The sequence below is a fragment of the Pongo abelii genome, chromosome 12, assembly GCF_028885655.2.
Source record: "Pongo abelii isolate AG06213 chromosome 12, NHGRI_mPonAbe1-v2.0_pri, whole genome shotgun sequence".
Lineage (NCBI taxonomy): Eukaryota > Metazoa > Chordata > Mammalia > Primates > Hominidae > Pongo > Pongo abelii.
The window spans coordinates 71,354,357-71,369,083 of record NC_071997.2 but is presented as its reverse complement, the minus strand read 5'-3'; the positions used below and the strand labels follow the sequence as shown (position 1 = coordinate 71,369,083).

At 38.5% G+C, this 14,727-nt stretch overlaps 1 protein-coding gene across 1 annotated transcript in view; it reads left to right on the top strand.

The window, feature by feature from the left end:
- Positions 1–4,707, top strand: part of PEX13 (peroxisomal biogenesis factor 13) — a 31,724-nt gene extending 27,017 nt beyond the window's left edge. The window contains exons 3-4 of the mRNA XM_002812003.5: positions 1,168–1,293; positions 3,926–4,707. Of these exons, the coding sequence (XP_002812049.1) occupies positions 1,168–1,293; positions 3,926–4,224 (425 nt within the window). The 3' untranslated portion in view covers positions 4,225–4,707. The remainder of the gene's footprint in view (positions 1–1,167; positions 1,294–3,925) is intronic.
- Positions 4,708–14,727: the final 10,020 nt, after the last annotated feature.

Here is a 14,727-nt window from a genome sequence, read left to right as displayed (position 1 = left end):
GTATTTTCAGTAGTGATGGGGTTTCTCCATGTTGGTCAGGCTGGTCTCAAACTCCCGACCTGAGGTGATCCACCTGCCTCGGCCTCCCAAAGTGCTGAGATTACAGGTGTGAACCACCGCTCCTGGCCTATATTCTTAAGTAATTCAAACTGAAACCACAAAGCAGAACAGTGCTTATATGCAAAACTTATGCTGGAGTAAAGTTTTGACAACACCTAATATAGTTTGACTCACAAGTAATGTCACACTGCTTTATATACCTCTCAGACTGTCAGAAGTTAACACAAGCAGTATCTCCATTCTCACGCAAGTTGGCAGCAGATAGATTTTCCAAGCTTAAGCTATTAATACAATGCCAGAGCGTTTTTTGCACCTCCATGCAAGCACAGAGGAAATTTCCATATTTCAAAATCCATTTAACTGTGCAATTGAGGAACTTCCACTTAATCTTCATTTGGAAGTGATTAATCTGCAATGTAATAACATGGTAAAAGGCAAATATCAAGAGAAGAATTTAACAGAATTATATTCTGGCCTATTACTCTCCCAACTAATAAATATGCTCAATTAAAACCACATACTCATAGACTCATATTAGGATTTGACATTACCTATCTGTGTGAAAAGGCATTTTCAAAAATGCAGTACCTCAAATTTTGTTACAAATTAGAATTAGCAAATGAATATTTATAATTATTTCCAATTAAGTGAAATATGCTTCCCCCAAAATATTTCATTCTTCTAAGTAACTTCCAAATAGACCTGTATTACAAAAAAGAAACATGGTTATTATATTTTTAATCTTGTCAATAAATTTATGGAAATTTTGTTTCCTCTTTTTGTAAAAGTAATTGCCCAATATCCTGTTTTGCCTCTTGGCTTTCAAAGTCTAAAATATTAACTATCTGACCCTTTTCAGAAAAAATTTGCCAACCCCTGGCTCACGGTAAGGGATCGGGAAGTTGGAGCTTAAAGAAAGGAAGAACTTCCTAATAGGTATCTTTAGTGGATCTATTGTTGATTTAACATAGTATTCATTATAAATTTTACTTGGGAGGGGAGGACTTTTCTCTTGGCAAATTTATGCAGTTTGCAAACCATAGCCAGTGAAATATCTGCATTTTTCTTTTGTAAATTTTATTAACCTAATTTTAATTTGGCTTATAGACAGTGTCAACTGGGCAAGTGGTGAGGATGACCATGTAGTTGCCAGAGCAGAATATGATTTTGCTGCCGTATCTGAAGAAGAAATTTCTTTCCGGGCTGGTGATATGCTGAACTTAGCTCTCAAAGGTAATAAATTATGAATAAGTTGGAATTATCTGTAAATTTTGATATTCATAAATGCAGTATTAAAAACTACAACAAAGGATCTTGTTCGTTGTTAGTTAACTTAGAGATAGTTACTAGAACTTCTTTTTCATGTCAATTTAGAGCTTCCAAATCTGGAGGAGTCGGGAAGAAATGCCCCAGCAGAGTTATTCTAATAGTATTTCACTGAAATAAGGAAAGGCTTTGTTTATATAGGCTTTTCTAAACTCAAAATACTTGAATTTCAAACTGTTAATCTCCACACAAAAATGTGATGTCAGTAACTAAACATAACAAATCTAATAAAGCAAAGGAATTATCTAACATCATCTAAGCATTGCTGTTAGTCCTTGATTACTGGGACTGGTGTTGCTTCTTTATTACTTCAGTAGTGTTTACCTCAGAAATTTCATCATGAGTATTTTAGGAAATATTGTCGTGAAGTATTATAGAACCCCAGCAAGAAATTTATATGCATCTCGGGTTTATTTTTGGACCAAGTCACTGATACTTTTTAATGACTTTAGGCAAAATGAATGACCTTTTCCTTCACCCTTCCTGAGTAATGATTTTCAGGATTTTTATGCATTTTTTTTAATATGTGTATTTATGGGGATTCAAGTTTATTGCAAAAAATGATGTTTTGTTGATAAAGGTACTAATAACAATAGCATATTATTTATTGAGTACTTACTATGTACAAGGTACTATATTTTACATATTTCATTTAAGCCTTACAATAATACTGTGAAGTGGTACTATTATTATCCTGTCCTTGTTTTACACTTGGAGAAACTGAGACTCAGAATAAGTAAATTGTCCAGTATCACAAAGCAAAGGTGCAATAGAACTGGACTATGAATCTAGGTTTGTCTAACTTGAGACCTTATGCTTTTAACAACTCTGGCTGTTTTTTCATGGAAAGATCTATTAATGGAAACTTCACCCTTTTTTTTGGTTTTAGTCATTCTATGCAGGGAAGAAATACCTTCAATGTTCAAATCATTACTATGTAAATAATTGAAAATTTTGGATGAGATTAGTAAATCTTTGCCTCATCCCTTTTACAAAAAACCTAGACTTAAGCGAGGTGCAGTGGTGTGCACCTGTAGTCCCACCTACTCAAGGGGCTGAGGCAGGAGGATCACTTGAGGCCAGGAGTTTGAGGCTGTAGTACACTGTAATCACACCTGTGGAATAGCACCACTGCACTCCAGCCTGGGCAACGTAGTGTAACCTTGTCTCAAGAAAAAATTAAAAAACAAACCTCTAGACTTTTAGGTATTCTATTCGTATTTTTCTTTTTCTTTTTTTTTTTTTTGAAACAGAGTCTCACTCTGTTGCTCAGGCTAGAGTACAGTGGCACGATCTCAGCTCACTGCAACCTCTGCCTCCCGGGTTCAAGTGATTCTCCTGCCTCAGCCTCTTGAGTTGCTGGGACTACAGGCACATGCCACCAAGCCCAGCTAGTTTTTGTATTTTTAGTAGAGACAGGCTTTCACCATGTTGGTCAGGCTGGTCTCGAACTCCTGACCTTGTGATCCGCCCGACTCGGCCTCCCAAAGTGCTGGAATTACAGATATGTGCCACCACGCCTGGCCTATTCATATTTTTCTTATAGGGAAAATAGCAATTTACTATTTTGGATTTCAAACGAATGATTTTTTAAAGATTTGTTGTTAGAGACAGGAACAACACAGATAACTTTAATTAGAGGTCATGTGGTTTCTTTCAGTTATATAACACTTCAGAAAATTTTTATATTTCATTATTCTTCAATGAATAGTGCCTCTTAACACTAGCTTGCTTCTTGGCTTTCCTCCATTGCTCAAGAAAAGTATGTTTGGGCATTTGGAACAAAATCGGTCATAGACATGGTAAATTTGGTTTTTCCTGTTATTATAGAGCATTAAACATTAAAAAGTCTTATATTGTGCCTAAATTATAATGTTGAACTAAAATTGTAACAGTTAAGCAGCTTTTTAAAGATATAGATAAAATAGGAAAATACAATAGAAAACTGAGTACATTAAATAATCTTTCTTTAAGCTTAGAGTATTGTCTTTATCATATGGCTAGAAATAACAGAGGTCTTCAATTTTTTGCCCATCTTGGATTGAAATTAATATTTACTATCTTCAGGATTGTTTATCACAATCACATGAAATGAATTTTAGACTTTTGCCAAAAGTAGGCTAAGAAAGCTGAGTGCATAAAGGTATATCTTTTCTATACTTATTCCTAACTTACCCAGTTGAGAAGGAATAAGATATTCATTTTTTAGACTCCAATTTAAAATATGAAAGACATCGATGTTAGTTTTCAGTTTTGAGAGAACTAAATCTCCCTACTCTATGAATGGACCAACTGATAATAAACTTTATGTTCTTCAAGGTGGAAGGAAATATTTAGTAAGTATAAAATAAAAATAGAAGAATGGACCCTAGAACTGTTAAGCCTACTCAGCATTTGATTTTGAATATATATGCATGTACTATTTGTTATCTACTATGTAAGTGTAACAGATTTTCCTGAATATGATATTTTACCATTAATATTCTGTTGGACCTCCAAAGTATATTGTAATTACAAGACTGTCTTTTTTTCGCATCAGAACAACAACCCAAAGTGCGTGGTTGGCTTCTGGCTAGCCTTGATGGCCAAACAACAGGACTTATACCTGCGAATTATGTCAAAATTCTTGGTAAAAGAAAAGGTAGGAAAACGGTGGAATCAAGTAAAATTTCCAAGCAGCAACAATCTTTTACCAACCCAACACTAACTAAAGGAGCCACTGTTAATGATTCTTTGGATGAACAGGAAGCTGCCTTTGAATCTGTTTTTGTTGAAACTAACAAGGTTCCAGTTGCACCTGATTCCACTGGGAAAGATGGAGAAAAGCAAGATCTTTGATATCTTTCATGTTTGCCTGCAGTTGAACAATACTTTAGAGTACTTTTTAAAATTATTTCTCACAAAGAAATGAATGTACAATCCAATGAAAACATTTGTTATTGGCTATTCCAGGTGTTTTGCTGCTAGAAATTATTAAAGTTACACACTAGTATGTTGGTCTGGTGACCTGGTTACATTTTATTATACACATTATTGGACCATAAGGACATTTGTTTCACCTAGATTTTAAGATTATTGAGACTGCTGTCATTTTCATCTTATTTAAATCTCTAGGTTTATTGGAAGAGTAAGATTGATGAACTATAGCATGCACAGTTTGGTACAGTAGGGATCATTAATACTTTTAAAAGTTCTACATTAATTGACTTGGAATCCTTAGAAATGGAGTGATAACATATCAGTATGAAAACAGGCAAAAGGTAAATTTTTTTTTTTACAACCTTAAGTAATCTCAATAATAAAATTTTCTGATCTGTATTATATCCAGTGTTGGGTTTATATTTTCACCCACAAACAACTGACACTGCTATCTTTTACTGTATTTTTAAAAATTTATCTTGAAAAGGTCACCCAGAAGCATTCTGAAGGAAATGGTTCTAGAATGATAGAGTATGTAGCCCTAATAGTTTTCCCTCCTAGCAAAAAGTGTGAAATTTATCTTTCTTACAAACTGTTCCATTTCTTCTAAGGATCACTTAATTATTTATCTCTTTAAGCCAGGCGTGGTAGCTCACACCTGTAATCCCAGCACTTTGGGAGGCCGAGGCAGGCGGATCACCTGAGGTCAGGAATTTGAGACCACCCTGACCAACATGGAGAAACCCTGTCTTTACTAAAAATACAAAATTAGTCAGGTGTGGTGGCACATGCCTGTAATCCCAGCTACTCGGGAGGCTGAGGCAGGAGAATCGCTTGAAGCCGGGAGGCGGAGGTTACGCTGAGCCGGAGATCTCACCATTGCGCTTCAGCCTGGGCAACAAAAGTGAAACTCTGTCTCAAAAAAAAAAAAAAAAAAAAAAAATTTATTTCTTTAAAATATGACTAGTTTTCATACTGGGTGAATCAGAAGTATATGAAAGGTATACTTTCTTTTCCTACAACAAATACTTGAGTTCTTTCGAGTTTGCACTTAATGATATAATCAGTTGTAATAGTAATTTTTAATCTTTTCATAGATTGTTTGCTTCTACCTTCTGTAATTTTTTAAATTCCATATTTAGGATGCTCTGTAAATACTGAAAATGTGTCACATTGGATACATTTTTCTTTTAGGTTTAATTTTTACTACTGAGACTTATTTATAGTCTTAGTGCTCTATTGCCATTTAGAATATGATAATCCTCAAGCCTGTAATCTCAGCACTTTGGGAGGCCAAGGCGGGCGGATCACCTGCGGTCAGGAGTTTGAGACCAGCCTGGCCAACACGGTGAAACCCTGTCTCTACTAAAAATACAAAAATTAGCTGGGTGCAGTGGCATGCACCTGTAGTCCCAGCTACTCAGGAGGCTGAGGCAGGAGAATCACTTGAACCCGGGAGGCAGAGGTTGCAGGGAGCTGAGATCATGCCACTGCACTCCAGCCTACGGGACAGAGCAAGACTCTGTATCAAAACAAAACAAACAAAAAAATAATACGATAATGCTATTTGACGTGTTTTTTGGTTTATAATGATTTTAAATGCAGTTAACTTTCAGTACACTGAATATTTCCCCAGATAATTGAAACTTCATATACTTGCTACGAACATACTACAGAGTAATACTATCAGGAATACAGGTGTATAAGAATACATTTATAGATATTGTTGAAAACTTTCAACTGTTTGATAAAAATTGTGATTTAGTATTTTTTCTTTTTTTTTTTTTCTGAAACAGAGTCTTGCTCTGTCGCCCAGGCTGGAGTCCAGTGGCGCGATCTCGGCCCACTGCAAGCTCCGCCTCCCGGGTTCATGCCATTCTCCTGTCTCAGCCTCTCGAGTAACTGGGACTACAGGCGCCCGCCACCAGGCCCAGCTAATTTTTTTTGTATTTTTAATAGAGACGGGGTTTCACCGTGTTATCCAGGATGGTCTCCATCTCCTGACCTCGTGATGAGCCCGCTTCGGCCTCCCAAAGGGCTGGGATTACAGGCGTGAGCCACCGCACCCGGCGATTTAGTATTTTTTTCTAATAGACTATGTTCAACAAATAAGTAATTCTCAAATAGTTCAGATTAAAACAGACAGGAACCAAGTACATACCCAGCATAGAAGAACTTTACTAAGGCTTCTTGGAAAGCCCTTTTTTGAAATGACAGTATCATAAGTAACATATCATTTAAAATAGAAATCTTGACCCAGTGCAGAAAAATAAATACTTTATAGTAAAATTTATTTATCTTTGGCCAGTTTTCCAACACCCAGGTACTAGCCTTGAAGTTGAAGAGATAAGGTTTCTTGTATATTATTTTTCATTTGTGTTCTATAATTAAAGGTTCTGCTTTGATTTGTCAGGTAATTTATAGAAATTTTGTTCTCAAAACAAATTTTTGATAAATTATTAAATTTGGGGTTGAGATGTCTAAATTGAATGCTAGAAGTAAAGTAGAAGTGACCACTATTAAAGATGTATAGGGAGAAGAGTACAGCACTAAGTGATAAAATAGTGACACTTTTGTAAGGGTGTTTATTGTTTGGTTAAGTCTGCTAAATTACGGTATGCATTATCTGGTGACTTTTTGTGCCTGAAAATTCCTTTTGTATTAAAATTCTGGAGAAGGAATTCAGGACTAGAATAATGAGAAATTTTGTAACCTTTTTTATCATGACAGTTTTAGAATAATTTTTTTAGCTGAGATTAAATGTTCAAGGCTCCAATATTATTTTTAGGAACTTATTTAGGGAGTGCTACTTTACAGAAATTACTAACACACCAAAACATTATTAATTAAATGAAATATAAGTTTACAATAATAAAACATGTTTCTTTTAATTTTTCTGATTATATTTTACGAATTCAGAAAGGAAATGGTAAAAGAACTATACATTTTCATGTTTTAACATTTTATGTACGTACTTGATTCTGTCTCTGTGTCATAATTACACATTTACTTGAACACAGCTATCCTTTATCTTGTGCTTTCTTTAATAGAAAAATGAACAGAAACTGAATGCAGTTAAATTTTTATTTTTAGTAGGTTGTGAAGTTACTTTTACTGGAGAAATAAAAATATGTTAAACTTGATTGACTTTTTTTAAGATAAATTGTTAATGCTTTTGCAGGATTAGAATTAATATGAAGTCTCTCTTTAGCATTATTGTATATATTACCTACTGCAAACCTATCTATTTCTTTGTGATTTAAAGAAAAATAGGCCAGGCGTGGTAGCTCACACCTATAATCCCAGCACTTTGGGAGGCCAAGGTGGGCGGATCACAAGGTCAGGAGTTTGAGACCAGCCTGACCAATATGATGAAACCCCATCTCTACTAAAAATACAAAAATTAGCCAGGTGTGGCGGTGGGTGCCTATAGTCCCAGTTACTCGGGAGGCTGAGGCAGGAAAATTGCTTGAACCCGGGAGGCAGAGATTGCAGTGAGCCAAGATCGCACCACTGCACTCCAGTCTGTGCGACAGAGCGAGACTCCATCTAAAAAGAAAAAAACAAAAAAAAGAAAAATAATATATTTATATAGAATTACCTACAGGTGTGTTAAATAAAAAGACTTCATACCTAGATTTTGGGGGATCTAGATTCTAGTTTAGACATCACTGCTTACTGTAAGATTTAAGTCAAAAAAAAAAAAAAGATTTAAGTCCCATTATTTATTTTTCAGTTTCCTAATTTATAACAATAGGCATAGCTGCTACACCTGCCTCACATGAAAGTGCTTTTTTTTTTTACGTTAATTTTAATTTTTTTTTTGAGGCAGGGTTTTGCTCTTGTCACCCAGGCTGGAGTGCAATGGCGAAATCTCGGCTCACTGCAACCCCCAACTCCTGGGTTCAAGCGATTCTCCTGCTTCAGCTTACCTAGTAGCTGGGATTACAGACACCCGCCACCATGCCCAGCTAATTTTTGTATTTTTAGTAGAGTCGGGGTTTCACCACATTGGCCAGGCTGGTCTTGAACTTCTGACCTCAGGTGATCCGCCTGCCTCAGCCTCCCCACGTGCTGGGATTACCGTCATGAACCACTGCGCCGGGCCTGAAAATGCTTTTTAAAAAATACAGGGGCCAGGTGCGGTGGCTCACCCTGTAATCCTAGCACTTTGGGAGGCCGAGGTGGGCGGATCACCTGAGATCAGGAGTTCGAGACCAGCCTGGACAACATGGTGGGACCCTGTCTCTACTAAAAATGCAAAAAATTAGCCAGGCATGGTGGCACACACCTCTAGTTCCAGCTACTCGGGAGGCTGAGGCAGGAGAATTGCTTGAACCCGGGAGCCGAGATTGCATCACTGCACTCCAGCGTGGGCAACACAGCAAGGCTCTATCTCAGAAAAAAAAAATTTCTATATATATATATAGAGAGAGAGAGAGAGGTGGGTGTGGTGGCTCACCCTGTAATCCCAGCACTTTGGGAGGCTGAGGTGGGTGGATCATCTAAGGTCAGAAGTTCAAGACCAGCCCGGCCAACATGGTGAAACCCCATCTCTCCTAAAAATACAAAAATTAGCCGGGCATAGTAGCGAGCGCCTGTAATCCCAGCTACTCTGGAGGCTGAGGCAGGAGAATCACTTAAACCTGGGAGGCAGAGGTTGCAGTGAGCCAAGATCGTGCCATTGCACTCCAGCCTGGGTGACGAGCGAAACTCCATCTCAAAAAATACAGCTATGCTTGTGTTCTGTTTTACCTTAAGAGTTTTTATTCATCTCCCTCCTGCAATTTCATACTCTACGCTCCCTATTTAATATTTGTCCTTCCAAGCCATCTCTCATGTTTTGGATATAGTTTCTTGAAAACCACATAGTATTTATATGTTTAAATTTTTTACATAAATGATATTGTGGCATAAATTTTATTCTCCTAACCTTCATAAAATATTAGGTTTTTAAGACCTATCCACGTTGCTTATATAATGTGCTTTTTTTTTTTTTTTTTTTTTTTTTTTTTTGAGACAGCATCCCGCTCTGTCACCAGGCTGGAGTGCAGTGACGCGATCTCAGCTCACTGCAAGCTCCGCCTCCCGGGTTCACGCCATTCTGCCTCAGCCTCCCGAGCAGCTGGGACTACAGGCGCCCGCCACCATGCCCGGCTAATTTTTTGTATTTTTAGTAGAGACGGGGTTTCACCGTGTTAGCCAGGATGGCCTCAATCTCCTGACCTCGTGATCCGCCTGCCTCAGCCTCCCAAAGTGCTGCAATTACAAGCGTGAGCCACCACGCCTGGCCTATAATGTGCTTTTGACTGGTGCATATTATTCTATTGTATTCATATACCAAAGCTTATCTTTTCCTCTAGTCACAAATACTTATATTTTTCCTAGCTATTTCCACTTCTGCAAGCTTGTACGTGTCTTCCTATGAAGGAAGAATGCGCTTTCAGGAAGCCTGCCCTTTCATTTCTTTGCTATATATGTCCTAGAGTAGAAAGACTGGAGTTTGAGGTATATGCATATTTAATTTAAGTCATGCTGGATCGTTTTTAGGAATGGTTGTCCCAGTTTTCCTTTCCACAAGCAAGACCTGAGGGTTTCATTTTCTCTTCATTTTCAGTAGCACTTGATATTTTCTGATTTTTCCTAATCTGACGTGTATAAAATTGTATTTTTTTCTTAATCTGTGTTATCTGATTACTGATGAAGGTGAGTATTTGCTTTTTAGTCATTCCGATTTTCCATTCTGTGGATGGTCTGTACTTATAATTTGTCTCTTTTCTGTTAAGTTTTTCTTTCTTGCTGATTACAGTATAGTATATACAGTGTGTGCATGTGTGTATATATATATATATATTTTTTTTTTTTTTTGAGACAAGGTCTGGCTCTATCGCCCAGGCTGGAGTGCAGTGGTGTGATCTCACCTCACTGCAACCTCCACCTCCTGAGCTCAAACCGTCCTCCCACCTCAGCCTCCCAAGTTGCTGGGACTAAAGGCGCGTACCACCACGCTTGGCTAATTTTTGTGTTTTTTTTGTAGAGATGGGGTTTCTCCATGTTGCCTAAGCTGGTCTCAAACTCGTGAGCTCAAGAGATCTGCCTGCCTCTCTGCCCCCAAAGTGGTGGGATTACAGGTGTGAGCCACTGCTCCCAGCCAAGAAATTCTTTATATGTAGATACTATTTTCTTGTCAAGTTCAGATGTTGGAAATAACTTGCCATTTGTTCATTCTTGTCTTTGTTGTTTTTCATATAATAGAAATCCCCCCAATGGTTTATGTTTTTTATGTCTTTATTTTGTTTTGTTTTGTTTTTGAGATGGAGTTTCCCTCTTGTTGCCCAGGCTGGAGTGCAGTGGCACAATATTGGCTCACTGTAACCTCCACCTCCCGGGTTCAAGCGATTCTCCTGCCTCAGCCTCCTGAGTAGCTGGAACTATAGGCATATGCCACCATACCCGGCTAAATTTTTTTGTATTTTTAGTAGAGACAGTATTTCACCATGTTGGCCAGGCTGGTCTTGAACTCCTGACCTCAGGTGATCTACCTACCTCGGCCTCCCAAAGTGCTGGGATTACAGGTGTGAACCACCGCACCCAGCCATGGGTCTTGTTCTTCTATCAGTTTTATAGTTTTACCATTTACATTTAGGTCTTAAATTTAATTGGAATTAATTTTTGGATATAGTATGAGGTATGAATTCAACTTTTTCTCCATCTAGTCATTAAAAGGAAAGGGTTAACATTAAAAGGAAATTAAAATTAAAAGGAAAGGTAAACATTAAAAGGAAAGAGAAGGGTTAACCCCTTCTCTTGCTCTGGGGAAAAATGATCTCGGGTTTACTTCTGTTTAGCACTGTTTCCTTGGTAACCTACAAAGTTAAAATAAATATGGAAAGTCAACTCTTTACCAGGTAGCCTTTTTTGTTTGTTTTAACTGTAAAAAGACAAAAAACAGATGTTGATTTATCTGAGTAAGATATGAAACCGGTAACCAAGCTTGTTCCTAGTTGTAGGGACCTGGAACCTACCTTGAGGGTTTTTTACAAGATAGCGCTCCCTATCACACGTGAGGCTTACCTAAAGAGGATGCCTCCTCTACATGCCAGTTGTTTACTGTGCTATATCTTTCTGCCAACCTAAGTGACCTTGGTGCCAAGTTATATTCTTTTGGGTTTTCTGAGTGAATGTCTGCAGAACATGCCAAGTAGGATTGCAGTCAGTTTTTCTAACACCATCTACTACATAATCCGTATCATCTCATTTCATTACATTCCAAGTTCTATAAACATGCAACTGGGGCTCTCTGTTTTGTTGGTATGTGTCAGTTTCTTTTCCAGTACAACATTGTCTTTTTTTTTTTTTTTTTGAGACAGAATCTCGCTCTGTCTCCCAGGCTGGGGTGCAGTGGTGTGATCTTGGCTCACTGCAACCTCTGGCTCACAGGTTGAAGCGATTCTCCTGCTTCAGCCTCCCAAGTAGCTGGGACTACAGGCGAGCGCCACCATGTCTGGCTAAGTTTTGTATTTTTTTAGTAGAGATGGGGTTTCACCATGTTGGCCAGGCTGGTCTCGAACTCCTGACCTCAAATGATCTTCCCACCTCAGCCTCCCAAAGTGCTGAGATTACAGGTGTGAGACATTGCGCCTGTCATGTCCTTCCCTCACAGTCCTTATACTTCTCCCTTGTTGATTTGGCCAAGTTGTCAGTCTATATTTAACACTAACTGTGGTAGCAGGTATTTTTTTTTTACCTTATTTCTGCTTTAGATTCTAAAGTTGCTCTATTAACTTGTGATGTTTGCTGTGAGTTTTACACTAGTCTTTATCGAAAGCTTTTCTCTTTTTTTTTTTCTCTCTCTTTTTTTTGAGACGAGTCTCGCACTGTCGCCCAGGCTGGAGTGCAGTGGCTCAATCTCAGCTCACCACAAGCTCCGCCTCCGAGGTTCACGCCATTCTCCTGCCTCAGCCTCCCGAGTAGCTGGGACTACAGGCGCCCACCACCACATCTGGCTAATTTTTTGTATTTTTTAGTAGAGACAGAGTTTCACGGTGTTAGCCAGGATGGTCTCGATCTCCTGACCTTGTGATCCACCCACCTCGGCCTCTCAAAGTGCTGGGATTACAGGCATGAGCCACCATGCCCGGCCGAAAGCTTTTCTCTTTTGTAGCTAATTTAAATCTTCATTAGCAGGGCCAGGTACAATGGCTCACACATGTAATCCCAGAACTTTGGGAGGCCAAGGCAGGCAGATAATTTCAGCTCAGGAGTTCTAGACCCGCCTGGGCAATGTGGTGAAACCCCATCTCTACAAAAAATAAAATTAACCAGGCATGGTGGCACGTACCTGTGTGGTACGTGCCTGTAGTCCCAGCTACTTGGGAGGCTGAGGAGAGGATTGCTTGAGCCCAGGAAGTTGAGGATGCAGTGAACCATGATCACGCCACTGCACTTCAGCCTGGATGACAGAACGAGACCCTGTCTCAAAAAAATAAAATATGAAAGAAATATTCATTTGTCTAGATGGTTTTTAGTTTCTCGCCTTTAGTAATATGGTAGATGACATTGATTTTTCTGATATTAAACCTTTGTATTCTTACTTAATATAATTTTTAAGGAAATTATTTTATCAAATATTAAAATAAAAAGGATAACATGCAGAAACCTAGCTGTATACAGAAAAGGCAATATTACCACTATTTGGTGAGGTGTGCTACATGACCATAACCTGAAAAGAGGCACTAGGTCATAAGACTGGCTTCAGTTCCTCTGAGAATTTACGAGAGCCTTTTCTGTGGAGGTCACTGGGCAAGGCCCTGAGCAAATTCTGAGAAACATTGGGTTATCCATAATTAGTGTATTTTGAAAGGTGTACTGGTTACTGGAGCACACCTGTCTAGGATTAACTCCACAGAGGACTTGCTTCTGCCTCTGCTGGCAGTGTGGGAGTACCACCATTCTGGAACCACTTCAGTCCTCCCTTAAAGGTTGTATGTAAGGATGGGAAATCATGAACAGCTTTTGCCCACTCTCCTTAGTGGGCCAGTGCTCAATGTCCTGACAGCTAGGCCATTATGGGCATCCACCCTCAGGGCACCCAAACCCCCTCTCTTCTCCCTGTAGTTTCCCAGATCACTGGTTTTGATTGATTTGGGGTCCCCTCTCTCCACTTCTATGAGACCAGCAGTGCTTTAATGTGTCCCAGCCAGGATCTTCCTTGTTCACCAAGAAAGTTTCCCATTTAGCCCACCACACCAGAAGCAGAAGTTCCTCCAGATTCCAGACTCTAATAGCCAGTTATTACAAAGGAAATCAGTAATACCTAGTGGCTTTGTCTCTTTGGGATGTTTGGTTTTTTAACTATTAAGAATATTTACTTTAGGCCGGGCACGGTGGCTCACGCCTGTAATCCCAGCACTTTGGGAGGCCGAGGCGGGCGGATCACGAGGTCAGGAGATCGAGACCATCCTGGCTAACACGGTGAAACCCCATCTCTACTAAAAATACAAAAAAAAAAATTAGCCGGGTGTGGTGGCGGGCGCCTGTAGTCCCACCTACTCGGGAGGCTGAGGCAGGAGAATGGCGTGAACCTGGGAGGCGGAGCTGGCAGTGAGCCGAGATCGCGCCCCTGCACTGCAGCCTGGGCGACAGAGTGAGACTCCGTCTCAAAAAAAAAAAAAAAAGAATACTTTATACAAATTAATCGATAGTTTGAAATTAACTGGGAAATATGTCTTAATGGGATATGAGCAAGGAATGGAGGATATTAGAAAATAGAAAAGCCATAATTTCAGGAAGAAAAATGTTAGCAAACTTAATAACAAGCATGTATATTTCAACAAGTCTGTGTATTTCATCTTATTTTTCTCATTTTGCCACAGATCCTCATAGGGCCTTAAATTGAGATGGGCATTTGGAAACTTCTGCTTTAAAACTTAGGAAGATTCCTAAGTGTCTTCTGACAAAAGCTGATAGATTTATAATAGTGTAGTTTTATGTATTTTTTGTAGTTTATGGTACTCTTATTTGAAATTCGTTGAAAATTGGTCATTCGTGTTGATATACATGGCAACTAAACTCATTAATTGGAAAAGCCCACTCTTTAACCATTGTCTTAATGATTAAATGTTTTTCCATTTGTATGTGAAAATATACAAACTTTTAAAACAATGAAAATGAGTTTTTTAATATGAATGGTAAACACATTTTCCATTTAAAACTTGTTAATATTCATTAAGTTTAAAATGGATCAAAATTTTTCATATATTTCTGAGACTGGAAAATGAAAAGATTAAGTAAGATGACTGGTAAACTAATAAAGGTTATTGTGAACACCAAATTAAGGAGTCTTTGTATTTTCCCTTTTCTAACGGCATTTTCCGGGGCGGAACATTTCACTTCTTACAACATTGTTAAATGTGGGGTGAG